Raw genomic sequence first — 27,712 nt, 5'->3', positions numbered from 1 at the left:
GCGTCCTGCGGCTCCGCGTCCGTCACTGGCGTCATAGTTTCCGAGATGACATCACAGAGAGTACTTAGGCGCCACCCATGCGCGCTGACGTCAGTACTTTCTCTTTTTTGCGCCGAAAGCGCCGATCCGGATTGAGGACGTACTTCGCTCATTTTTTGACCACTTTTTTGAGACTTTGTCTCCCTTTCTTGTCTCTTGGTGCACGTAAAGATGCCCGGCTTTAAGTATTGCGGGTCGTGCCACCGTAATATGTCTGTGGCGGACCCCTGTGATGTCTGCCTCTACTGCCTGTGGCATGACCATGGCTCCAGGGATTGTCGGGACTGCCGTGCCATGGCCCAGAAGGCCTTATGGGAGCGGCGCCGGAAGTTGCTGGAGGTCCGGCACTCCTCTCCTCTCACTGCCGCTCTGGGTCTAGGGGCTGTTCGCGGGACCGGAACCGTAGCTTCTCGGACTCAAAGTCTTCCCCTTCAGATTCCGGTAAGCTACACCATAAACAGAAGTCGAAGAAGCACGTTTGCTCTCTGACGTCCTCCTGTCGCTCCTCGGAGGCGGACGTGGGGGACAGAGGCTCCACTCCTGCGGCTCCTACGGAGCCTTGGAGTCCCGCGGCCTACCCGCTATACCCAGGTCCGTCGGCGACTCCCGAACAGGTGCAAGAGTTTCTTGCTGCCTTGGACCGCCTTTACAGGCCCGGGCCTGTAAAGTACTCTGATAAGTACTCTAAGAGGCGGAACCAATATGAAAAAGAGGTGGTGGTGCGGCCCCGCGTGTCATCCCCCGTTTCCCGAGTGGGGGCGTCTAGAGCCCAGACGGAGACATATGTGGTGGCTTTGCAGGCCTCGCTAGCTTCTCCTCCTCCCCTCCTGGGACGTCAGCAGATCCCTTGCAGTGTGCGGGGCCCTGCGCGGCGTTGCCGGCGCCCCCGGCGCCGACTGGTACGGATCCAGGTTCGGAGGATGTGGTGCTGTTGGGATGCGGCCCTTCAGGGGTCCCTCCTTCGGCTCACGGCGCCTCTGCTTCTCCGCAAACTCCCTCAGGAGTCCCTGTGGTGTCGGAGAGATCGCCGGGACTCGGGTCGCACCCCCCAGTCCCACTCGGTCCTCGGGACAGGCGGTGGCCTCGTCCGAGGTGACACAGACTCGGCGCCGATTGCTGCTGGCCCTGGCGGCGCCACAGGGGCTGCCGGAAGGCCCTTCTCATCCAGTCACGGGCCGAGGTTGGCGGGGGACCCCTTGTCATTACCTGGGTTCCTCTTGCCTCTCCACACGGTCGGGTCGACGCCGTTCCCTCGCCACCCTGGCTCCCGCCCAGCCCCGGTCTCCTGCGCCGAGTGCTGTGGCGGAGGTCGTTCCGACGTCTCCCCTGGCGTTGGACATTAGGCCGTTGACTCTTCCTCGGACGCCTCTTCTCCAGAGGTTCGGCGCTTGCTGGTTTCATGCTTGCCGGAGACGGGCTGACGTTTCGTGGCTTTTTCCCCGAAGTCGTCTAAAGACGGCTCCTCGCCGCGGTCTTCGCCGGAGGCGCCACAGGTCCCCCACTCCTTGGTCCTTCTTCCTCCTTTCCGGACCTGACCCTTCCTTCCTCCGGTGGGCTTGGGGGACGGCCGCCTTAGCTTGCTGAGGAACTGCTTTCTCCACCGTTGGGCCCTACGGAGCCGGGTGCGGCATTCGCTCGCGCTGTTTCAATGGCTGTGGGAATTTTGCGCATGGGTAATCCAGCTGCCTATTTCCCCGTTGATCATCTTCTGGAGGTTCTCCATCAGGGCTCTGGTGGTTGGGAGCTGCTGCTTCCTTTGGAAGGTTTTCTCCATTCTTCTCTTTTGGGGACTTGAGGCCGTCCCGCCACGGGGGACACGGTGCCCCAACTCCTTCTGCACCGCCACCATCCGGCGCTGCGTGATCCAGTGTCTTTTTCCCTCCACCCCTCTACCAGAGGCCCTCTTTTGCAGAATGCCTTTCCCTCCCTGCCGCCGCTGTTGCTCTGCGGGCCCTTAACACGCTGTGTGTTTTGGCTAGGGCCACTTCTTGCTTGTGGGACTCGGTGGAGTTCCTTACGTCTGCCACTTTTCAGGAGGGAGCCTGTGTTTATTTGAGGCACCATTTGTTGGATGCCTGGGATCTGGCGGCGTTTATTCTCCGCTCTGGACATCTCAAAGGTGCTTGGTCGTGCCATGGCTTCTTCGGTTGCACTTCGTCACCATGCCTGGCTTCAGGACAGTGTGTTCCCGGAGAACGTTCGTGAACGGCTGGTGGACCTTACTTTCCATGGTACTCTTTTGTTTCACGCCCCTCGGACTCGGCTATTCAGATGTTCTTGGCGGGGCTTCGGCCTCCTTCTCCTCCTCCTCCTCCCCCTCCCCCTCCCCATCAGTGACCTGTGAGTTGATCTGGTTTTTGGGAGGTGTTCTTCCGTTGGGGCGGGTCACTCCAGTTGTGTGCTCTCTGTGCTTCATGTGCATTCGAGTCCTCCTTGTTGGGACTTTAGTTCTGTTGGCTGCTGGCCGGGCCTCTTGACTGTGTGTTTTTGCTTTGGGGGACGCTGTACACCATGCTGGCCCTAAGACTAGGCATTCTGGTTTTTTTTTCTCTTTGGCTGCTTGGCAAGCTTCTGTGGGTTTTCTGCAGGTATTTGCTGTTGTCCTCTGCTGTGGAAGTTTTTCCTAAGCGGTTCCCATATCTTGGGACGTAAAATGCCCTATGTGGGGCAGTGGTAGCTGTCATATAGCTCTGTCATGCGCTGGGGTGCTGTGGTCGCCTACGGGCCTCTGTTCTCCATGGCATTTCGTATGTTGCAGATGCAATCCTCTTGCTGATGGCTTGGAATGGCTTGAGTTGCGCCCCAGGGTGTCCTTCTCTGGGGTCACTGCGCTGTTCGCCTGGTCTGGCCTGCTATCTGCGGCCTGGCGTCTTGGCTCTGTCTGGTTCCACTTCTTTTTGGGCCCTGGAACGTGTCCGGACCCTTCTTCGCCTTCCTGCTCTCTGTATTCGGCTGGCGTCTGGCTTGCCCTGAGTGCATCCTTCCGTGGTGCTCTCGGCGTCTGGCTGTGCTTGCCGGTGCCGACCTACTGTCTTTCTGCACCATTCTTGGTGCTTTAGTGAGACAGTCATCCTTGCCTTGTCCGCTTTCATCCTGTGGGACCTGCATTCATTTCTACCTCTCCTCCCTGCCGATGAGATGGTTCTTGTATTCTTGTCCCTCTTTCGGGCGCAGTCTGTCCATGCGGAGCGATGGATGGTTCTACCTGGGTGACCTCGGGCTTCCCTGTCTGGTTCTGCCTGCTTATTGCTGGCGGTGCCGTTCTGTCTGGTCTATTGCCTTGAGGCTGTCATATGCTCGGATGCCCTCTTCACTGGTGTGTTCCTCTACTGCTTGGATTCTCTGGGTTGCTTTTCTCCCTCGGTGCTCCTCTTATTGTCGTGGCCTTGCGTGGAAATTCTGTTGCCTTGTATGGGCTTGGGGTGCTTTGGCCTCCTTTCGCCTTGCCCTCCTTTCCTCTGCTGAGTGAGGACGGGCTATCTCTTTTCTGGTCTTCTCGCATCCCCTCTGCGGTCGGTGGTCCTCAAAGTGTAGGGGTTCCACTTGCCTTGGGGGACGGGGCTCTTCGCCCTGTCCGTTTGAACCAGCCCCTGTGGGACTCTCTGTTATGTCCAGGCGGGCGGGATCCTCTTGCAGACCCTCCTCCCCTCTGGGTATGGCTGGGGTATCTATTCTACGTTAAGGAATCTGCGGCTAGTATCAGATGTACGAGCTACTTAACTTCAGTACAGATGTATCTGGTAGAGGCGATTCTAACTGCTGATTCCTTCACAGCTTGGGAAAGGTGATAGTACGCGCGCTATGCTGCTGTGATTTTAAGCGTGCAGCGCTTATTACTATTTTAAAATTACCGCTTATTGTATCTTGGTTTCTTTTAATTTTGTTTCCCCTGATTTTAAAATATTACCGCTGTGCCCCCACACTTGCACTGTAATTGTGCCCTCACCGCGTTTAGAGCGGAGTTTGTTGCCTTCTTTGCTGCCTGCTCGCTGGCGCCTGGTCCCCATCTTGGGGGTGGTTACTGCTGAACGCGCCACTTGCCTGAGCGCTCTAGCGCTTCTCAGGAGTCCAGGTGAGCCTATACTTAAGGCGAGCATTTCATTTGCTCGGCCTTGGGAAAGGTAATAGTACGCGCGCTATGCTGCTGTGATTTTAAGCGTGCAGCGCTTATTACTATTTTAAAATTACCGCTTATTGTATCTTGGTTTCTTTTAATTTTGTTTCCCCTGATTTTAAAATATTACCGCTGTGCCCCCACACTTGCACTGTCATTGTGCCCTCACCGCGTTTAGAGCGGAGTTTGTTGCCTTCTTTGCTGCCTGCTCGCTGGCGCCTGGTCGCCATCTTGGGGGTGGTTACTGCTGAACGCGCCACTTGCCTGAGCGCTCTAGCGCTTCTCAGGAGTCCAGGTGAGCCTATACTTAAAGCTCACTCCACCCGCGCAGCGGTGACGCGCAGCGGTAGCGCCTGACTCGCGCCTGAGTCAAGCCAGAGTCTGCTCGTCCGCGCAAGGGAGACGCAGGACGCGGCAGGACACTATTGTGCTACAAATATGATCTATCAGTATTCCAGTCAGGCTCTTCATTCGATCAGACGACGTCTGCCTTCTTGTTCGCACTCGGCTCATTATCCCCTGTGCGGCCCTCATATTTGCCCATGCGGTTGGTGGGAACTATCGGCACCAATGATAGCCCCTAGCCAGGTACTGCCGCATCGTAAAAAGGAACCTTTACCCCCCAGTGCCGTCAAACTTTGGCACCATAATGTCAGATCTCTGTCGAAACATCATCGAGATATTTATGAACTTATCTCTTTAGAAGGCCCAGATGTCTTCTTCATGACGGAGACCTTGCTTGGTGATGAGGATTCGGCCATCATTAATCTGGCCCTCCCTCCGGGCTACGCAATCCATACACTAAACCTCAAGGGAAGAGGCGGAGGCATAGCCGTGGCTTTTAAAACTTGCTCCACTTGCACCTGGAAGCCTATGGACTTGACCGGCGCAGAGTGTGCCCATTTTTCCATGGACTATCGGAACGCCTTCAGCAGCGGACCTGATCTCCGTTTGACATTTTCTAACTGCGGCAGATTGATTCCCGCCTTTCCCGATCAAGAACTCCTAAAGCTGCTCTCGCTTCCAGACGGCATTCAGTACATTAAGGATGTGAGTGTGGCCTCACCTCACAACAGCGTACCGCTGGGCGGACGCCAATAATTTCTGACACCGACCGAATTGGCTCAGAGAGCCATTGTCCTGTTTCACATTTTTCGCTGTCACCCGTGCAATCACCTGTGCCCGCGGTGCAGTGATTACTCCAGTTCCTGTCCTGAGGAGAACCTAGAACTCTGTTGGTTCGAAACGCGTAGACCCCCAGCCTGTGACAAGAAGGAAGTGTGCGACTTGGGACCAACTTACCCCACTGTGGTGGGCCCTAGTGTGCAACTAGATAGAATATAGAGTCACAGGTTTTGTGGATAGGCAGGCAGTCGTTTTCCACCGTGTATTCCTCCTGTCCACTGGTATTGCAGTCAGTGGAGAAGTGTGGCTCAGTGGTTAGAGGCGGCAGACCCGGAGTCTGAGAGCGGCCGTGGACCAGGGTTCGATTCCCGACGCGGCAGGGTCTCGGGCTCAAAATTCCACGGACTCGTTAATTCTCGCACTGGTGCCTACTCAACTCACGGGGTCACACTCTGCGACTCTGGGCAATAGCTTGCTTAATCTCCACTACGGCCCCTCGCGGCGGGATGCCTGGCTTTCACCTTGTGGATACCCTGCCGGGGGTATCTCACAGGGGAATACCAGGACGGGTTCCCTAAGCAAGCGCCCTGAGACCTTCGGGTGATTTGTGCGCTATATAAGTCAAATTACATTACATTACATTTACAAAGGACTGGTCTTGCATTGATTCTTAATGTTATACGTTTTTGATTTTCCAATTGATTTGTATTGTGTGTATGGAAGTTCAAGTCATTTTTTGGTGTCTATCTAATGCAAAAAGATTCATTCACTCATTTTTTCAATGTATGTATATTTTGTAATTTCGGTGTATACAATTGCCTGTTTTTGCTTTGTGATTTAACTGTCCTGATGGTGTGTGTCCTTTGTACGTCATTTTCTTATCAACTTTGAAGATTTCTTTTTAATTCAAAATAAATGTTTTGCTAACAAAAGGCTTGACCGCGCAGCACTCATTGGCTGTGTGGGTTCTGATTGGTTTTCTAAAGTTATCTGACCAGCCGTATGCTTTTCTGTTTACGCAATTGTTGAAGTCCTGGCTGGCCAGGTTGTGGACCCAAAACCTTTTTTGTACGCACATTTTTCCATCAGCATTAGTCAGCATCAAACATTATCAGGTCTTTTGATTTATCGTCCTCCAGGGAGTGACAGTGCTTTCAGGAAAGCCCTTCCTGAGCTGGTAAGCTCTCTCTCTCTGCTCTCCTCCAACATTACCATCATCGGCGATCTTTGTAGGAGAGAAGGGTCTGCAATCCTATGATCACCCAGATTTTTTGCTTTTGTTTCACTGGTTTACGACTTTATCTGGCTGTGGGCCTGCCAATCAGACCCACAGCCTGGCTGTTATCTCTCTAAATTACAACATGTACCCTAGGTGCATTACCAATTGGTACTGGGCCACCTTGTCAGACCCTGTAACTCAGGGCATAGGTGTACCCAGGGCCTACCAGGGGCTGAAGCATGTATTATGCCACCCCTGGCTGGCCTCCTAAATTTGACACAACTGGCTGCATGACAGCTGGGGCAAAGTCGTGTAATCACCCTTTGCTGTAGATATAGTACACCTATATCTAACCCTACAAATGGACACACAGATTCCTATCAGTCACTCCTATGGCAGGCCTTGACAATCCTGAAGGCAGAGTGCTTGGAATCGTGTGAGATGGTGCTCTGGCATGAGCTGAGCCTGTCTGCAGCTTGCGGAACCAAGTCCTAATAGCTGTTCCATGATAACGCATACCATATACTCTTAAGTGCATTATAATCCTCGCGGTTAAATGCTAACTTTGGTATTGCTTTATCAAAACATGTCGAGTAAGGTGTCATACGAATTGGAATACTAACCCCTCGCCAATTCTGGCGACGGGGTTAGCATTCCACCCTTCTAGAGGGACACGACATGTATGTAACTATGAAACCCCGGTTAAAGTTAAACGAAGCCTCAGCTCCACAAAATGGATGCTGCCACCACAGACACGAGTCTGACCCCCTGCAGCTGGGAGTCCTTCCAGCGAGGGGAGCCTGGACAAAGGGTTTCCTGTCGAGGGCGGTGCTAGCACCGTCCCAGACAGGGTTTTGTGTATCCTGGGTAGGCAGGGCTTTACAGGAAGGTGACTGCTGAGTGGCACCCCGGTGCTCACTACGCATAGGCCGGTCAGAACCAGTTCCAGGGGCACACCAGCCCCTGGCCTGGGGGAAGTCCGGCATGGGAGAGGGGTGTAACCACCCCCCTCCTAGTCCCACCCATAGGCAGGACCTAGTCACCGGGTCAGCCCCTTTCCTTAGTATAAAGATAGGAGCGGGCCCCCTGTTCAAATTAGATCATCTTTGGAATCAAGACACGACTTTCTGCGAAAGGACATCAAGATTTCTTCTTCAAGATTCTCCCTTGTGGCTAAGGAGTAGTCACCCTGCATCCGCAGGCACCATGCTAAGAACACTGCGGTCTGCTGCAAGTCCTTCCTCCGGAATCCGACTGCCCAGCTCGACGAGACCCGGCTTCCATGGCACCTCTGACCTCTACTCACCTCTACAGCCAAGCTGAGAACCGTGAGTGCGACGAGACCTCGAGGGACCGACGATCGCCAAGACTGCACGACTTCTTTGCAACAAGCCCACCGTGTCCTCCACTGGTGAGTGCTTTGGGGTCCGAGAAGCCCCAACCCTGAGCAGCTCCAGCACCGAAGATCAGCCCTCCAGCATCTCCACGATCTGCGTGGGGCCCTTCTGCTTTTTCCTGCTCACCGCGCTGTGTGGCTACTAGCCGGCTGGCTTGTGGCCTTCTTCACGACGCCCGACGACATCACTGCTGCTGGTCTGGTTGCTCCAGACTGGCCCTTGCTTCCTTGCAACAGAGAAGCACCCCGGACCCTCCTGGTCCACTCCAGATGCCATTTTGAGTCCACCGCGTGGGCTTGAATTTGCCAAGGCTTTGTTGCCCAATCCTGGGTCCAGCGACGCCGACAGCTTCATCCATCGTGGGACAGCTCGCTCCTCCATCCTGGTCGCCAACAACGCCTCCTGGTCCGTGAGATCTGCAGAGCACAGCGTCACCCACTCACCTAGTCGAGGTGACTACCATCCGGTGCCCTCCTGGTGCCACCTGACTACTGGCTAGTAGTCTCGAACTTGGTCCCCTCTGCTTTCAGGTGTTATCTCTCTTCAAGATCCAGGCTTGGATCACTTCGAACTCTCTTCACTGGTCGCCTGCCAGCATCTTTCTTCCAGGCTCCTGGTCCGTCTACGAGGATTCCCGACGTCTTTTGAGACATATGCAGCTGCAGCCCCTGGGCTAGGTAACTTCGGCATTTCGGTGCCCCAGCATAGCCTCACTATCCAAGGGTCAGAATCCACTTTTGTTTTCCTCCTACCAGGTCGGGTTCGCCCGAGAACACTAACTCTGTGAAATCTAGCAACCATAGACTTTGTCCCGCATCACGCGTGAGAGTGCACACTCTGCACCCGAGTCCCCTATGCCTCCTAGAAGTAATCTGAAGATTCTATAGTCAAGACCTAGCGATTCCAAAGCCTATTAGTACTGTACTTACCTGCTAGTAATTTCGCATTCCACTTTCAGAGTATATGGTTTTCCGTGCCCCTCGGGCATTTGTATATACTGTGCTAACTTAAGTATTTTCGTAAGAGTTTTGTTTTGTGCTTAGTACCCTGTCCTCATAAAGAGTACAGGGCTGTTGTGATTTTAATAAATACACTGTTTATTTTCATAACACTTGTGTGGTGTCCTTTCACTTGGTATTCAAGGGGTATATGTGTGGTATAACAGCTGGCTTAACACGCCCTCTCGAGTCTTTAGCCTTAGACTGCTCGTATCCACGCTACTAGGATAGCTGGTCTATAAGGTTGACTTACAACCAATCATCAATAAGGGTTGCTGGACTGATACATAGTGTTCACTAGAATAGTGAGCACTGCATATCAGGCCACCTTCTCACAATCTTAATATACACTCTCCTATCCAAAAAAGAAACAACTTACGAGAGGGAAGAGAGTGGGCTCCGCACCTTGGTATTCGTTGGAATTAAGAACCCTGAGGAAGGGATGTAAGAGGCTAGAGCGGTCCTGGAGGAGAGAGTGGAGTGAGGCGAGTCGTAAAGAATATCGTGCGGCTCTGAGCAGGTATAAATCCGCTATTCGAGTGGCTAAAGCAGCATTCTTTGAAGAGCGCATAGGCTCTGCGTCCAACTCTTCTAAAGAGTCTTTCAGGGTCATTAAAGAGCTACTGCATGCCCCCGTACCTCAGGTTCTTCACGAGGACCCTCGCAAAAAATGTGCAGAACTGGCCTCGTTTTTCAAAAACAAAATTGACAATATACTGGCTTCCCTTCCCCGGCTAGATGAGGTCACCTCTTTGGAGGATAATTCCAGCTCTCCACTTAAGATGCATTCGGCGGAGCTGGCCTCTCTAGGTCCGGTCACGATGGAGGAAGTCCTGGCGGTTCTGAGGTCTATGAAGAGTGGCTCCCCGAAAGACCCAGCACCGATCAAATATCTCAAACAGGTGTCTTCTACAATCGGCGGCCCTGTGACGGACTTGATAAATCTGTCCCTCGCCCAAGGGGTAGTTCCCCCTAGTTGGAAAGGGGCAGTGGTTAAGGCCCTTTTGAAAAAGCCTAATCTCGATCCCGCCGACCTTGCCAACTTTCGGCCTATTTCCTTGCTGCCGGGCATTAGTAAGGTGGCCGAGAAGCTGGTGAATAGGCGCCTCTCGGACTTCTTGGAAGCCAATTCCCTCCTGGGCGATTCCCAAACGGGTTTTCGTCCCGGTCAGGGGACTGACACCGCCCTGCTGGCGGTCGTGGAGAATGCAAGGAGCATACTGGATTCGGGGGGATCAGTGGCAGTGATCCTCCTGGACCTCAGTGCTGCTTTCGACACCGTGGACCATCAGGTGCTTCTCCAACGGCTGTCGGAGGTGGGGGTCACGGGTCTGGCCCTCAAATGGTTCGCTTCCTTTTTGGAAGGTCGTACATTTGAGGTGTGGGAAGGCCATGAAAAATCATCTTCAACCCCTCTCCAGTGTGGTGTGCCACAGGGCTCTTCATTGAGCCCTACCTTATTCAACGTTTACATGGCCCCCCTGGAGAGTGTGGTACTGCCGCTGGGTATTAAAATCATCAGTTACGCTGATGATACTCAGCTGGTGGTAGGCCTTTCCCAGTCGGCGCACCATCCCGACAGGCTGCACACGTGTCTTGAGAAGATCCACACGTGGATGTGCCGCTCAGCCCTAAAGTTAAATGGCTCCAAGACAGAGTTGATGCTGCTGGGGAACTCTTCTCCATCTCTGTCCCCCAGCAGCTGGCCAGACTGTCTGGGACCGGTACCCCCCCCCCCCCCAAGCAGGTGATCAAGAGCCTGGGGGTGTAGCTGGAGCAGGATCTATCGTTTAAAACTCATGCCAAAAAGACTGCTGGCGTGTGCTTTGGCCTGCTCCGATCAGCCCAGAAGATTCTGCCTCTGCTCCCAGTGACTACTCGAAGGCTTCTCATCCAGGGACTTATCATCTCGCGGCTGGATTTCAGCAATGCGCTATTCCTGGGCGCGCCCGAATCCACCCTGAATAAACTGCAGCAAGTGCAGAACGCGGCTGCCAGGCTTTTGACGGGTCTCCCCAGGCGTCAATCTGCCCGCCCGGCGTTGAGGGCATTGCACTGGCTCCCCGTAAGGGACAGGGTGAAATTCAAGTCCCTTTGTATTGCCCACAAAGTTCTGCACGGGGTAGGCTCTCCCATTCTTGAGGAGATGGTCCAGCCTTACAAGGCCTCTCGTTCCCTCCGCTCTGACCATCAACATCTCCTCCAGGTTGGCAGGGTGAAAAAGGCTAGAACGGGTGGCAGAAGGTTCTCAATAAATGTGGCCTCCCTGTGGAACTCATTGCCCCTACAACTTCGATCGGAAGCTAGTCTGCTTCGCTTCCGTAAACTTTTAAAAACTTTCTTGTTTTCCGTCTAATCTCTTCATTTTGTTTCAGCAGTGTTATGTTCTGGAAGCGCTGGGATGCCTATTGGTAACCAGGCGCTATACAAAACTCAGAATAATAATAATAATGATGCCATGGAGACACCAGTGGTTAGAGATCTGCTGGACGACCTTGAAGCAGTACAGCTACTCCAACTGGTCCGTCATCCGACCCATGAGGGAGGTCATATCCTCGATCCGGTCTTTACAAACCTTCAACTGGCCGAGGTCTTACCCCCTAGACCCATGGGATGGAGTGATCATTACCGTATTTTCCGGCGTATAAGACGACCCGGCGTATAAGACGACCCCCTACTTCTCTTGATTAAATGTAGGTTTCGTCCTATACTCGCCGTATAAGACTACCCCCACTTCCAACACTTCCAAACATTATGTACCGGTACTGTATTGCCGGCGGGAACCTTCTGCAGGCCCCTTTCAATGCCCATGAACTGAGGAGATGACGTAGGGTACTGACGCTCCTCTCCTTCCGATGAACGTGAGGTTTATGGCTGTAGGAAGGTACATCCTGACTATGGTTGCCCCCAACTTTTTTGCCCTGTGTTTTAGCTGGTTTTGGACATAGTCGACCTGGGACCCTGCCAATCAGGACCCCAGGCCTACTGCTCTCTCTTTAAAATGGATTCCATGTACCCTAGGTACATTTCCAATTGGTACTGGGCCACCCTATCAGACCCTGTAACTCAGGGCATAGGTGTACCCAGGGCTGCCAGGGGCTGCAGCATGTATTATGCCACCCCTGGCTGGCCTCCTAAATTTGACACAACTGGCTGCATGACAGCTGGGGCAAAGTCGTGTAATCACCCTTTGCTGTAGGTGTAGTATACCTATACCTAACCCTAAAATGGACACACAGATTCCTATCAGTCACTCCTATGGCAGGCCTTGACAATCCTGAAGGCAGAGTGCTTGGAATCATGTGAGATGGTGCTCTGGCATGAGCTGAGCCTGTCTGCAGCTTGCGGAATCAAGTCCTAATAGCTGTTCCATGATATCGCATACCATATACTCTTAAGTGCATTATAATCCTCGCGGTTAAATGCTATCTTTGGTATTGCTTTATCAAAACATGTCGAGTAAGGTGTCATACGAATTGGAATACTAACCCCTCGCCAATTCTGGCGACGGGGTTAGCATTCCACCCTTCTAGAGGGACACGACATGTATGTAACTGTGAACCCCGGTTAAAGTTAACTGAAGCCTCAGCTCCACAAAATGGATGCTGCCACCACAGACACAAGTCTGACCCCCTGCAGCTGGGAGTCCTTCCAGCGAGGGGAGCCTGGACAAAGGGTTTCCTGTCAGGGGCGGTGCTAGCACCGTCCCAGACATGGTTTTGTGTATCCTGGGTAGGCAGGGCTTTTCAGGAAGGTGACTGCTGAGTGGCACCCCGGTGCTCACTACGCATAGGCCAGTCAGAACCAGTTCCAGGGGCACACCAGCCCCTGGCCTGGGGAAGTCCGGCAGGGGAGAGGGGTGTAACCACCCCCCTCCTGGTCCCACCCATAGGCAGGACCTAGTCACCGGGTCAGCCCCCTTTTTTAGTATAAAGATAGGAGCGGGCCCCCTGTTAAAATTAGATCATCTTTGGAATCAAGATACCACTTTCTTCGAAAGGACTTCACGATTTCTTCTTCAAGATTCTCCCTTGTGGCTAAGGAGTAGTCACCCTGCATCAAGCGGGCACCATCCTAAAGAACACTGCGGTCTGCTGCAAGTCCTTCATCACGAATCCGACGACCCAGCTCGACGAGACCCGGCTTCCCTGGCACCTCTGACCTCTACTCACCTCTACAGCCAAGCTGAGAACCGTGAGTGCGACGAGACCTCAAGGGACCGACGATCGCCAAGACTGCACGACATCTTTACTGCAAGCCCACCGTGTCCTCCACTGGTGAGTGCTTTGGGGTCCGAGAAGCCCCGACCCTGCGCAGCTCCAGCACCCAAGATCAGCCCCCCTGCATCTCCACGATCGGCGTGGGGCCCTTCTGCTGTTTGCTGTGCACCGCGTTGTTTGGCTACTAGCCGGCTGGCTTGTGGCCTTCTGAACGACGCCCAACGACTTCACGACTGCTGGTCTGGTTGCTCCAGGCTGGCCCTTGCTTCCTTGTTCAAGAGAGGCACCCCGGACCCTCCTGGTCCACTCCAGACGCCATTTTAGGTCCACCGCGTGGGCTTGAATTTGCCATGGCTTTGTTGCCCAATCCTGGGTCCAGCGACGCCGACAGCTTCCAACTTCGTGGGACAGCTCGATCCTCCATCCTGGTCGCCGACAACGCCTCCTGGTCCGCGAGATCTTCGAACTACAGCGTCACCCACTCACCTTGTCGAGGTGGCTACCATCCGGTGCCCTCCTGGTGCCCACTGACTACTGGCTAGTAGTCTCGAACTTGGTCCCCTCTGCTTTCAGGTGTCATCTATCTTCGAGATCCAGGCTTGGATCCAACTGAACTTTCTTCACTGGTCACCGGCCAGCATCTTTTCTTCCGGCTCCTGGTCCGTCTACGAGGATTCCCGACGTCTTTTCAGACCTATGCAGCTGCAGCCCCTGGGCTAGGTAACTTCGGCATTTCGGTGCCCCAGCATAGCCTCACTATCCAAGGGTCAGAATCTACTTTCGTTTTCTCCCTACCAGGTCGGGTTCGCCCGAGAACACTAACTTTCTAATTCCTAGCTACCATAGACTTTTGTCCGCATCTCGCGTGAGAGTGCACACACTGCACCCGAGTCCCCTAGGCCTCCTAGAAGTAATCTAACGATTCCCTAGTCAAGTCCTAGCGATTCCAAAAGCTATTAGTACTGTACTTACCTGCTAGGAATTTCGCATTCCACTTTCAGAGTATATGGTTTTCCGTGCCCCTCGGGCATTTGTATATACTGTGCTAACTTAAGTATTTTTGTAAGAGTTTTTGGTTTGTGCTTAGTACCCTGTCCTCATAAAGAGTACAGGGCTGTTGTGATCTTTAAATAAATAACTGTTTATTTTCATAACACTTGTGTGGTGTCCTTTCACTTGGTATTCAAGGGGTATATGTGTGGTAAACAGCTGGCTTAACACGCCCTCTCGAGTCTTTAGCCTTAGACTGCTCGTATCCACGCTACTAGGATAGCTGGTCTATAAGGTTGACTTACAACCAATCATCAATAAGGGTTGCTGGACTGATACATAGTGTTCACTAGAATAGTGAGCACTGCATATCAGGCCACCTTCTCACATTGGTGAGCAGCGGTTGGGATTTGAGCTTGCTGTTGTTTTACCACACGTATCCTAAGAATATCTTGCTGAAAGATCACATAAGTACTGTTAGGTACATATAACTAAAGCTTAGAATACTCTGAGTTCTACTGAACCAGCTGTTGTAGCTCCTCAAGGCTTAGCACACCTTGGCTACAACTCTAGCAAGGGACCAGTAGGTAACACATAGTGTAGGTAGGTGCATCACTTACACCACACTAGAAGCAGTATGTCGGTCACAGGAGGAAACACTGAGTCTCCCCTTGTGTCAGTTGACCCTCCACAGGTCATCCCTTCAAAATATACTGCTCTTAGCTTCCATGAGATGAGACAAGTGTGTACTCTCAGGAAACTAAAACAGGGGTCTAACCCCACCACTTCCTTTCTGATTGGTCTCCTAGAGGCTTATGATGCCAGTAGGGCTGGTAACCCAGACCCTTCTAATCCAGAAGGAAGTTTGCCCTCCTTACAGGGACCCTTTGGTAACCAGGACCATCCCCTCCAGGAAGCAGATGATGCTGAGGATGAGGATGATGACCAGTTGTCAGGGGAGGAGGCAGATAAGGGACAGGTAGAAGTCAATAGACTAACCAGGTCCAACTTAAGCAGACATGAGCTTGGTACTGGGGGACTCCTGGGCCCACTCTCAGGTCAGCTTAACATTGGGAATGGACGAGTTAGGTCTCTATCAAGAGGCTCTAGCAGATCCTTTCGAACCAATGGCTCTCTCAACTCTTCTCACAGAGGAATGTCTTCCCCTAAGAGGAGAGTGTATGAAGCTGAAGAAAGGGCAGTCAAACTGAGGATTGAAAGGGAAGAACTTGCCCTGGCCAAAGAGAGACTTGCCCTTGCTAGAGAGCAAGAATTATGTGGGCTAGTTCCCACTGGTGGCAGCAATAAACCTAGCAATAGGGAAAGGAGTTTTGATAAAAAGCACCTGAATAAGATAGTGCCCCCCTTTAGGGAAGGGGATGACATCCACAAATGGATTACTGCTTTGGAGAGAGCCTGCACTGTGCAGGGTGTTCCCCAAAGTCAGTGGGCAGCTATCTTGTGGCTCTCCTTTGATGGTAAAGGTAGAGATAAGCTCCTCACCACAAGGGTGGAGGATGCTAACAATTACCAAGTCTTGAAAAATGTACTGGTTGATGGGTTTGGTTTAACCACTGAACAATACAGGATGCTGTTCAGAGACACCCAGAAAACTCAGTCTCAAGATTGGACTGACTTTGTTGATTGTGCCACTAAGGCTTTTGAAGGCTGGCTACTGGGTAGTAAGGTTACTGATTTTAAAGGATTGTATAATCTAATTATGAGGGAGCAAATCTTAAATAATTGTCAGAACCAGTTATTACATCAGCACCTGGTAGACTCTGATCTGACCTCTCCACAGGAATTGGGTAAGAGGGCAGACAAATGGGTCAGAACCAGGGTTAGGCCTAAAAACCAGGGTGGTGACCAGAAAAAGGAATCAACCAAGCCTCAAGAGAAGGGTGGGGATAAATCCACAGAGAAGACTTCCCAAGGGCCCCAAAATTCCAACAAGGGTGGTGGGTCCCAGAACACTCCTTCAGAACAGAAGAAACCTTATTGCCATACCTGTAAACAGGTGGGTCATTACAAAAGTGATGCCAGTTGCCCTAAAAATGGTAATAAGGGAAATGTGCCCCCAGGTAATACTCCTAAACCTCCTGTTACCACTAGTGGTAATCCCCCAGGTGGTGGGAGTGCCCCCAAGAATGTGGTGGGCATTACTTTGGGCAATCAGGAGGACTATGGCTTAGCCAGGTTCCCTGACCACACTCTTGTCTGTGAGACTGGCATGGGGTTTGCCAACTTCACTACTGGACCCCACATGTTGGGCAAGTATAGACAAGAAGTTTTAGTGAATGGTCAGAAAGTTGAGGCATTCAGAGACACAGGGGCCAGCCTCACCATGGTGAGTGACCATCTGGTCCCCTCTGCTCAACTGACCCCTGGTTTTTCTTATCAGGTGACAGACATTCATGGAATGAAAAGAAGGCATCCCATGGCAGTAGTCAAGCTCAGCTGGGGTAATGTCACAGGGCCCATGAGAGTGGCAGTGACAGATAACCTACCTGTAGATTGCTTACTGGGGAATGACCTGGAACTCTCAGCATGGGCTGAGGTGGAACAAGAAACTCATTCCAGAATGATAGGCCTATCCAGACAGGTTAGTGGGGCAGTAATAGCTACAGCCCCAGTCCAAGCACCATTCCTCCCTGAAAAGGTTGGAAAGGCAGTGGTAGCCACTGCCCAGGCTCAGACAGACTTTTCAGAACAGGATAGGAGGGCTGTGACAGCCACAGCCCAAACACAAACTGAGTGCCCTCCTGAAAAGGTTGGCAAGGTTGAAATGGTCTCAGCCTCTACTCAAACAGATAGTGAGGTTGTGAAGCCTGAAACAATGGATCACTCCACTCAAACAGAGAGCATTGAGGAGGAAGAAGAGTCTTCCCCCTCCCAGACACTAGGTGAGAGCCAGCCTCCTCAGGGAACTGACTCTACCCCTGTTGAAGGAACCGCCCCAGAGGTAGTCAGGCCTAGCCTGGCAGAGCCCCTGATGGCAGTGGACCCTTCCCAGGTGGGACCCAGTCTGGAGCAGGTAACCTGCACCTCTCTACCCTGCCTCAGTCAGCCCAGGGCTGAAGAGACCAGGGAGGCAAGTGGTGGACCCCAAAGGGCCCCCTGTCCAGAAGAACCCCTTAATCAGCAGATTAGGATCACTGAAGCTGGTAAACCTAGCCAAGTGAAAATAGAACAGACTCCTGAGGGATCCCCCTTAAAAGTAGTTAGGGAACTCCCACAGCTGGACACTGTTGGGCACAGCCAAACATGGGGCCTAAAAACCCCAGACCTGACCTGTCCCTCCAGTAAGCCAAACAGAGGGACTCAGCCTCCCGCTTTAGGTAGCCAGAGGCTGACCCTGAGAGCTCAGTGCATCTCAGCTAAAGAAAGAAAGGCACATATGATGGATGGTGATTGGAGGAAGTTGAGCCCAAAGGTAGAGGAGCCTCACTTCAGTACTCCATCCCAGCATCAGCCTTTTGCTTTCCCAAGACACACCAGAGACAGAGATTCCCTATGGTGGAGACCCTCAGATACCCTTAGGGTGAGGGGTTGCCTAGTGGACCATGACACAGGGGGAAACCAAGCCAGAGCTGGTACTTCCTTAAATGGCCACTTAGGTAATAGAGGCTTACCTGGACAAGGATAGCCTTATCTCCTTTCGTTTGGGGGGGGGGTTGTGTAGGAAGGTACATCCTGACTATGGTTGCCCCCAACTTTTTTGCCCTGTGTTTTAGCTGGTTTTGGACATAGTCGACCTGGGACCCTGCCAATCAGGACCCCAGGCCTACTGCTCTCTCTTTAAAATGGATTCCATGTACCCTAGGTACATTTCCAATTGGTACTGGGCCACCCTATCAGACCCTGTAACTCAGGGCATAGGTGTACCCAGGGCTGCCAGGGGCTGCAGCATGTATTATGCCACCCCTGGCTGGCCTCCTAAATTTGACACAACTGGCTGCATGACAGCTGGGGCAAAGTCGTGTAATCACCCTTTGCTGTAGGTGTAGTATACCTATACCTAACCCTAAAATGGACACACAGATTCCTATCAGTCACTCCTATGGCAGGCCTTGACAATCCTGAAGGCAGAGTGCTTGGAATCATGTGAGATGGTGCTCTGGCATGAGCTGAGCCTGTCTGCAGCTTGCGGAATCAAGTCCTAATAGCTGTTCCATGATATCGCATACCATATACTCTTAAGTGCATTATAATCCTCGCGGTTAAATGCTATCTTTGGTATTGCTTTATCAAAACATGTCGAGTAAGGTGTCATACGAATTGGAATACTAACCCCTCGCCAATTCTGGCGACGGGGTTAGCATTCCACCCTTCTAGAGGGACACGACATGTATGTAACTGTGAACCCCGGTTAAAGTTAACTGAAGCCTCAGCTCCACAAAATGGATGCTGCCACCACAGACACAAGTCTGACCCCCTGCAGCTGGGAGTCCTTCCAGCGAGGGGAGCCTGGACAAAGGGTTTCCTGTCAGGGGCGGTGCTAGCACCGTCCCAGACATGGTTTTGTGTATCCTGGGTAGGCAGGGCTTTTCAGGAAGGTGACTGCTGAGTGGCACCCCGGTGCTCACTACGCATAGGCCAGTCAGAACCAGTTCCAGGGGCACACCAGCCCCTGGCCTGGGGAAGTCCGGCAGGGGAGAGGGGTGTAACCACCCCCCTCCTGGTCCCACCCATAGGCAGGACCTAGTCACCGGGTCAGCCCCCTTTTTTAGTATAAAGATAGGAGCGGGCCCCCTGTTAAAATTAGATCATCTTTGGAATCAAGATACCACTTTCTTCGAAAGGACTTCACGATTTCTTCTTCAAGATTCTCCCTTGTGGCTAAGGAGTAGTCACCCTGCATCAAGCGGGCACCATCCTAAAGAACACTGCGGTCTGCTGCAAGTCCTTCATCACGAATCCGACGACCCAGCTCGACGAGACCCGGCTTCCCTGGCACCTCTGACCTCTACTCACCTCTACAGCCAAGCTGAGAACCGTGAGTGCGACGAGACCTCAAGGGACCGACGATCGCCAAGACTGCACGACATCTTTACTGCAAGCCCACCGTGTCCTCCACTGGTGAGTGCTTTGGGGTCCGAGAAGCCCCGACCCTGCGCAGCTCCAGCACCCAAGATCAGCCCCCCTGCATCTCCACGATCGGCGTGGGGCCCTTCTGCTGTTTGCTGTGCACCGCGTTGTTTGGCTACTAGCCGGCTGGCTTGTGGCCTTCTGAACGACGCCCAACGACTTCACGACTGCTGGTCTGGTTGCTCCAGGCTGGCCCTTGCTTCCTTGTTCAAGAGAGGCACCCCGGACCCTCCTGGTCCACTCCAGACGCCATTTTAGGTCCACCGCGTGGGCTTGAATTTGCCAAGGCTTTGTTGCCCAATCCTGGGTCCAGCGACGCCGACAGCTTCCAACTTCGTGGGACAGCTCGATCCTCCATCCTGGTCGCCGACAACGCCTCCTGGTCCGCGAGATCTTCGAACTACAGCGTCACCCACTCACCTTGTCGAGGTGGCTACCATCCGGTGCCCTCCTGGTGCCCACTGACTACTGGCTAGTAGTCTCGAACTTGGTCCCCTCTGCTTTCAGGTGTCATCTATCTTCGAGATCCAGGCTTGGATCCAACTGAACTTTCTTCACTGGTCACCGGCCAGCATCTTTTCTTCCGGCTCCTGGTCCGTCTACGAGGATTCCCGACGTCTTTTCAGACCTATGCAGCTGCAGCCCCTGGGCTAGGTAACTTCGGCATTTCGGTGCCCCAGCATAGCCTCACTATCCAAGGGTCAGAATCTACTTTCGTTTTCTCCCTACCAGGTCGGGTTCGCCCGAGAACACTAACTTTCTAATTCCTAGCTACCATAGACTTTTGTCCGCATCTCGCGTGAGAGTGCACACACTGCACCCGAGTCCCCTAGGCCTCCTAGAAGTAATCTAACGATTCCCTAGTCAAGTCCTAGCGATTCCAAAAGCTATTAGTACTGTACTTACCTGCTAGGAATTTCGCATTCCACTTTCAGAGTATATGGTTTTCCGTGCCCCTCGGGCATTTGTATATACTGTGCTAACTTAAGTATTTTTGTAAGAGTTTTTGGTTTGTGCTTAGTACCCTGTCCTCATAAAGAGTACAGGGCTGTTGTGATCTTTAAATAAATAACTGTTTATTTTCATAACACTTGTGTGGTGTCCTTTCACTTGGTATTCAAGGGGTATATGTGTGGTAAACAGCTGGCTTAACACGCCCTCTCGAGTCTTTAGCCTTAGACTGCTCGTATCCACGCTACTAGGATAGCTGGTCTATAAGGTTGACTTACAACCAATCATCAATAAGGGTTGCTGGACTGATACATAGTGTTCACTAGAATAGTGAGCACTGCATATCAGGCCACCTTCTCACAATGGCCACATCGGAAGGAGAGAGAGGCGCCAGATCAGCGCATATGCCGCTGTGAACACGCAGTGAGAAAACCGAAATGTCCAGTGAGACCCTCTCCCATCGGCACTACGGGACTGTAAGTAACTGTGCACAATTTTTGATTCATGTACCGGTAACGTTTTTGTTCTGTTGTACCGGTAATTTTCTCTTCATGTATCATTACCGGTCCTATTGTGAAGCGCACAGACACCTTCGGGTAAAGTCCGCGCTATATAAAATTGCATACGGAGGTTCATGGGTGCTGACTTGGTTCTACTTAATCTTTGCTTCAAATTTAAAGTCGGTGGAGCGTTGCTTCCACTCGTAAAACTTTGGTATCCGGCGTATAAGACGACCCCGACTTTTGAAAACATTTTAAGGGGTTAAAAAGTCGTCTTATACGCCGGAAAATACGGTACCTCATTGAGCTTTTTGTCACAATGGTGACAAAATCTATTGGGAAGCCTGTTTCAGGCGGCCCTGGAAAAAGCTCAAATTGGAGGACTTCCATCGTCTTCTGATCACTACACCTCTGGCTCACACGGATGACGTTGCAACCGGGTATACCAACTTTTGCACTTGGATTGTTAAAGTCCTTGACGTATTAATCCCAGCCGGCTGGAGTAGGAATCGACATTCTCAGCCCAATCCCTGGTACACGGAGGCACTCAGATGTATTAAAGCTACCTGCCGACAAGCCGAAAGAGCATGGAGGAAGAATTATGATAAAGACCTGAAAGTATGCTACCTGGCCAAGGTAAAGCCATACCACAGAGCTGTCTGCCGGGCCCGAGCTGACTACTATGCACGGGAGTTCCAGGCGAGCTCTAACCCGTCCAAACTGGTTTTCAAAGTCTTGAAGGAGCTCACAGTGAACAGACTTCCTATGATGGAGATCTGTTCCCTCGCCCACTGTGAGTCGTTAGCCAGCTTCTTTGTGGAAAAAGTAAATGCCATCTACCGCTCTTTTCCCAAAGCTGACCCTGACAGTACGATCTTGACATCACATACTTCTCAGTGCTTGGCCTCTCTCTCTATACCATCGGAGCAGGAGTTTAATCTCCTAGCGGCCAAGGTCAAGTCTGGCTCACCAGATGACCCTATGAGACCTGCCCAGTTTATGGACTCGGCGTCCTTCTGCCTTCCTCCTATTCGCCATCTGGTGGAGCAATCCCTTACCATCGGTTCAGTTCCACCTAGTTGGAAGGCTGCCTGCGTCATGCCCATCATAATGAAACCTGGATTGGACCCGCTGAAGCCGGAGAGTTATCGACCCATCTCCCTCCTTCCCTGGGTGGCAAAGATCACAGAGGCCCATGTGAATAACATCTTAACAAACCATCTGGAATCCGCACATTTATTAGATCCTACACAGAATAGTTTTAGATCTGGACATAGTACAGAGACGGCACTTTTATTCATGGTCGAACATCTCCGCTCTGTACTAGATGCAGGTCAAACGGCGGCACTATTCCTCTTGGACCTCAGTGCCGCCTTTGACACTGTATCTCACACCATTCTTATTCGAAGGCTTGGTGAGGCCGGCATTTCAGGCAGGGCGTTGGATTGGTTTCAATCGTTCCTTTCGGAACGATCCTTTCAGGTTGTAGTGCCACCGTTCAGATCCAAGCCCCATGCCATCACTCAAGGAGTCCCGCAAGGTTCGGCGTTGAGCCCCACTCTCTTCAACCTCTATGTCCAACCTTTGGCGGAGGTTGCGAAGAGTTGGGGTCTCACTATGGTATCATACGCCAATGATACCCAGTTGGCGGTGGCTCTTAACGGGGACTCTGACCAACTGGCATCGAACTTTGCGGATGGTTTGAGGGCTGTTGCTAGTTGGCTTACGTCCAATTGTTTACAACTTAACGCCCTCAAAACTGAGGTGATGGTGCTGGGGAAACATCTTGATTTGTGGGGCGTTAGCTGGTGGCCTAAGGAGCTGGGACCTCCCCCAAAACCTGTCTCCGAACTCAAAAATCTCGGCGTCTGGTTGGATTCCAAACTAACCTTCTCGTTCCACACTAAGAAGGTGGCATCCATGTGCTTCGGCATCTTACGTGGTTTGAGGCCTATCCTCAATTTTTTTGATGCCCTTACCCGCCAGATGGTGATCCAAGCTAGCGTATTATCGAGGCTCGATTACGCGAGCTCACTGTTCTTGGATGCCAACCAGGCGGAAGTCCTGCGACTTCAACGGGTGCAGAATGCGGCAGCTAGGGCCCTGGTGGGCCTGCCACGCTTCTGTTCAGCCCGTAGCACAACCTTTTACCTGCACTGGCTGCCAGTAATCAGGCGCATAGAGTTCAAGGCCCTCTGCTTTGCTTTTAAAATTCTTAAATTCGCCACCCCTATCATCCTTCAGCACCTTCTGTCCTCCTACACCCCTTCACGCAGCCTTCGCTCTGCTGGCCAAAATCTGGCACTTGTCCCCCGTTTTCAAAAATGCAGATTGGGTGGCCGATCGTTTACGGTCTTGGCCTCTAAACTTTGGAACGCACTTCCTGCTTACATTCGCTCTTTGGATGACCTTCTTGTTTTTAGGAAAGCTGTCAAGACTCATTTCTTTCCTCTGTCTTATTAATCACTCCATACTTTTTCTGTGTTATTAGTTATGTTACTTTTTCCAGTTATAGCGCCGGGACGCCCCTTAGCTGGGGCAGCTGTGCGCTTAAAAAATTCAAATAACATAACATAACAGCCCGCCCTTTTTCCCCGTTCTGCGAGGACTTTTGGCTTGGTCTTCTGCACTCGCCTCCCTGTGGGCGGCTGTGTCTTCTATGAGTACATTCTTTCCCTCTTTCTGACAGGATGTTCGTCCTGTTTAATTGTTCCTTTTCCTCCCCTTTTGGCATATTGGAGGATAGGTGTATAGGTACTTCGCTGGCCTTATGCTTTGGTTGCTCCAGGTTGGGGCCTACATTCCACCCCGCCCCCTCCCCCTTTATTACTAGGGTTCTGGGCCCTCTGCTATCCTCTAGGTTGGGGTCTTTTGGCTGTGCCTTGCCCTTTATTCCTTATGAGGGTTGTCACACTCTGTGATGGGCCGTCTTGGATTGTCCGGACTGGTTCCCCTTCATTGTTTTTGGTTGGGGTTGTAGTCCTGCTACATGATATTATGACATTTTTACATATGTTCTTTGTCTTAAGGCGGGCTATCTTCGTACTGGCAGGGTTGCTGCTCAGGGCTGGGCTCTGTTCCTTATTCTTTTCCCTGCCTTTGGGTACTGCAGTGCCTGCCACTGCTCGTTATGGTGTTGTTCCTCACCATTCCTTTTACCACTTTTTCTGCTCTTTTGCACACTGTTCCTATACTCTCACAGTTTTGTTTGCTGGCTTCGCGTTGTGGTGTGGAAAAGTTCTCAGAAGAAAGCTGACGTAGGCGCGCCAGGGTGGGACTTATGTGACTTCGCTGACGTCACGTACGCGGACAACGCCTGGGCGGAGTCGCGTTATGCTGTCCCCCCCGGCGCGCAGGGATGCTGTGGCAAAAAGTTTTCCGGATCCAGTCTCACGCCTGGAGGTAATTTTACATTAAGGAATCTGCGGCTAGAATTGTCTCTACCAGATACATCGTTACCGAAGGTAAGTAACTCGTATGTCTTGGTCAGACCATGTTTTTACAACTGTAAAGGGCAGTGATTTGCGGAGAAGTATCACAACTCCGCATTTTTGTGATTGGCCCCCCCTGAAAAGTGGTCAGCACTTTCATGCTGCTGTGGATCACTCTGCCCACCCATCTGCGTCAGAGTTTGTCGAACTTCAAGGCATCCAGATGCATCTCCTGTAGGAGGGTAATGGCAGCTTTTTTTGTTTGGAGGTAGGAGAGCACTTTTTCATTTAATGTAGTGTGTGAGGCCGTTGGCATTCCACAAGAGGGCACTTAGTGGTTAGGAGGCGTGGGTGTTAGATGCCACCATATGCGATGTAGGGGGCCTATGAGGCGTCCAGTCGCTTGTGTAGTGGGTGGTGAAGGGTGAGCATGAAGTTATGTGGGAGTGTGAGGCAGAGAAGGCGTACTATGTCATTGAAACATTTTCGGCAGCGTAACGGGGCAGATGGGTACGTAGCAGAAGGGGGGGTGGTAGGTAAGATGAGGAGGGTAAAGATGGGCGGTGGGGAGTAGAGGTAGGAAGGCAAAAAAAGGGGGGAAAGAAAGAGGGAACGAGTGTGGGCGCAAAAGGGATTGCGATCTTGAAGGCAGAAATACCACTGGTTCGCGCTTGAGAGTGTTAATGAGTGAGTGAGCAGGGGCCACCAAAGAGTACGACTACGCTATTTTGAGAATTTACATCTCCACAGAGTCAAGCCTTGAAGAAGTTACGGTTGTAACGAAACACGTGTCGGCTGCCATTATCCTTTACCATCAATAATGTTACAAGAATTGGATCTTTATGTATAAATTGTATAAATATAGTTTGAATGTAAACAACAGATGCCTGTCTGTACTAAAAACCAGATCAATTACAACATATAAAGTGAAACATTGTTGCAAAATATTAAATTGAATGAAAACTTCAGAATTATTTTCTAGGCTGGTGTTTCCTGTGAGCGGTCACATTAAATGCATATGGGACTCATGATCTGAATATTGCTTATGAATAGAGATATAAATATTGAGAGTGCCGAGGTACAATTGTCGTATTCAGTTTGGCACGAGTGTCTGGCTAGACGTTCGTGCATTGACATCTGAGGTAGTGGGGTGTTCGTTTTACTTTGAGGGGCACCAATACAATCGGGTTCTAACAACAACGCTAAACATATTTAACTTGTCAAGGATTGATGTGCGATTGTCTATAGCACCACTACCCCCTGTATATATTGTCATATACTCGCAAAACACTACTACCTTGACAGCCAGGTCTGATGGGAAGTGCATTTCACCCATTTGATCCTGTAGGACATATTGGTCTGAGTTCACTCCAGAGACCCTCCACCTTTCCGAGGTGCTGCTTTGGTATGTATTCTAAAGGTGAGGGATGTGCAGTGAGCAGTATCTGTCGGAGAACGTTACCTTCACTAACGCTCTTTCTGGTACATAATCTAACTGCCAATTCCTCACTGCTCTTCCACATTACCATTCTGTGGAGTGGTCTCCTTTGGTCATCAATAAAGATTCCAAATTTGAGATCTACACACTGGTACCTCATATTGTTTTGTGCTCTTCATCCAAGGGAGTGGAAGGAGTCATACAAGAAACTAACATTGGTGCTCCTGGTGGCACCTATATGCTGCTCTGCTCTATCACTTCTGGGGCAAAACAAGGTCAACGCAGAGCTGCACAATGCCTCCTAGTGGTGCACGAGAACACTGCTAGAAAAACTTCCGGAGCCAGGCTGACCCCACGAGAATATTCTGAAGGTGAGGAATCTGCGGTTAGATTATCTATCAGAGGGAGTTTTACAGAAGGTAAGTAACGTATTCCTTGCTGCCGTATCATGGTGGGCAGTCATTAATACTTGCTTGTGAATAAACTCATTGAGTCTAATGCCATTTTACCCTTTTTCCATCCCAGGATTTTGTAAGGGCAGTGCAGTTTTTGTGGTGCAGGTGAGAGGCTTTTTTTAAGGGTGTGTAGGTGTTTGACCCATAATGTGTGTGACACTCAAAAATTGAGAGTGAATTGACAACTCTGAATTTGAGTCTTCATAATTGGGTTAGAAGTGTGGTACATAGTATTCATTTTGTATGTCTTTCATGCGCAATATCAAGCTAATTTCTACCTCTCACAACTAATTACTCTGAGGCGTTTCATTTCATTGATGTAATGCATTTAAAATAAAGATTTTTCTTTTTCATATAGAACGAGGTGATTGGCCGAGAGATCGGAAGTTTGACTATGTAGGCAACAGCAATCAGCCTTGGGGAGAAAGACACCAGTATGAGCAGAACCGTTTTAAAGACCGTCACTATGAAGACCGTCGCCCCCATGGTGACCCCCGGCGAAATTCTGAGAATTACAGACAAAACAATACTTCCCGGAAAAGACCATATGAACAATACAACAATGAAAGAGACCATAGAGGACACAGAGAATACTATGACAGGTAATTGTCTAATCACCCTGTTAGAAGTGATGGCACTGCCAATAAGTGCTTATTTATGATGGGTGCTGCTACTTGCAGATTCCTCATCTTTTGAATCCTCCCAAGAAAGTCCGGATCCAGAAAAGCTTCTACAGCTCTTGTGATTCAAAAGGTGGTACTATCAGCAGTCACTGTGACTCTGACCCACAACAGACATATGACAGGTATGTTGTGGGTTGCCACCCCTGTGCTCTGACTTCAGTACTTCGGGAGTTCCACTCCCCTGAACAATTATTGATTTCAAACAAATTATTTGGTAGTGTAGCAGGGGTATCTGATAGAGACATCTAGCCGCAGATTGCTTTCATTAGAATCCCCCCCAAGCACGAGACTGGATCCAGATTTTTTTCCCCATCGCACGTCTCTGTTTTGACGTCATCCACCGGATATGACATCAACGGAGTCAATATAACCCCCCTCTTCGACGTCAGTTCCTTCTTTTCGCACTTGTAATGTGGATCTGGAGTGGTTAGGGAATAATTTTTTCAGCCCGTCTCAACATTTTGATGAGGAAACAGTGTGCCTTTTTGTGATGTCTTTATGGTTTACGACCTGTGTATCTTGTAGCAGACAGATGTCAGCCACAGATTCTCATACCATCTGTTTCGGGTGCCTTGGATCACACCATGACTCTGAGGAGCGTGTTTCGTGTCAATGTCTTCATCTGAAGGCATTGATACTTCTGGCGGTGCAACTATTAGAGGCACCGTGGCGGCGTCCGTCCTTGTAGAAAGTCCAGAGACCAATCGAGGGACCGTTCGCATGAGGGGCTGTTTCCGTTGAAGGAGGCTCTGAGCACAAATGGTCTAAAGGTAAGTGCTTCTCCAACACTGTCTCCCAGCCTTTGGTTGCGGAGCAATCACAGACGTCTACCCTGGGCCTCCCTAAATTTCCTGGTGCGGGGGCTACTATAGCCCAAATGCAGGCATATTACAATTTCTTGCATAAACTATTTGTCCCCCCCCCTTCTAGTGTGCTGTCCAGGCCCAAGAAGGGGAGAGGTGCCCTGACTGGATCCTTGCCAGCAGTTTCGTCCTTGGTGACAGTTGAGCCCTCTGAATCCCTTATCGTATTCGAGTTGGCGCCAGTGCACAGCCCTTTGGGGC

The 27,712-nt window shown here is 51.2% G+C and overlaps 1 protein-coding gene across 1 annotated transcript in view; it reads left to right on the top strand.

The window, feature by feature from the left end:
* Positions 1-27,712, top strand: part of CHD2 (chromodomain helicase DNA binding protein 2) — a 1,340,517-nt gene that overhangs the window by 1,257,220 nt on the left and 55,585 nt on the right. The window contains exon 24 of the mRNA XM_086956769.1: positions 26,324-26,567. Coding sequence (XP_086812895.1) covers positions 26,324-26,567 — 244 coding nt within the window. The remainder of the gene's footprint in view (positions 1-26,323; positions 26,568-27,712) is intronic.

The sequence above is a fragment of the Lissotriton vulgaris genome, chromosome 2_1, assembly GCF_964263255.1.
Source record: "Lissotriton vulgaris chromosome 2_1, aLisVul1.2, whole genome shotgun sequence".
In the NCBI taxonomy this organism is placed as follows: Eukaryota; Metazoa; Chordata; class Amphibia; order Caudata; family Salamandridae; genus Lissotriton; species Lissotriton vulgaris.
The sequence above is the reverse complement of the archived record's forward strand: the minus strand, read 5'-3'. Positions and strand labels throughout refer to the sequence as shown.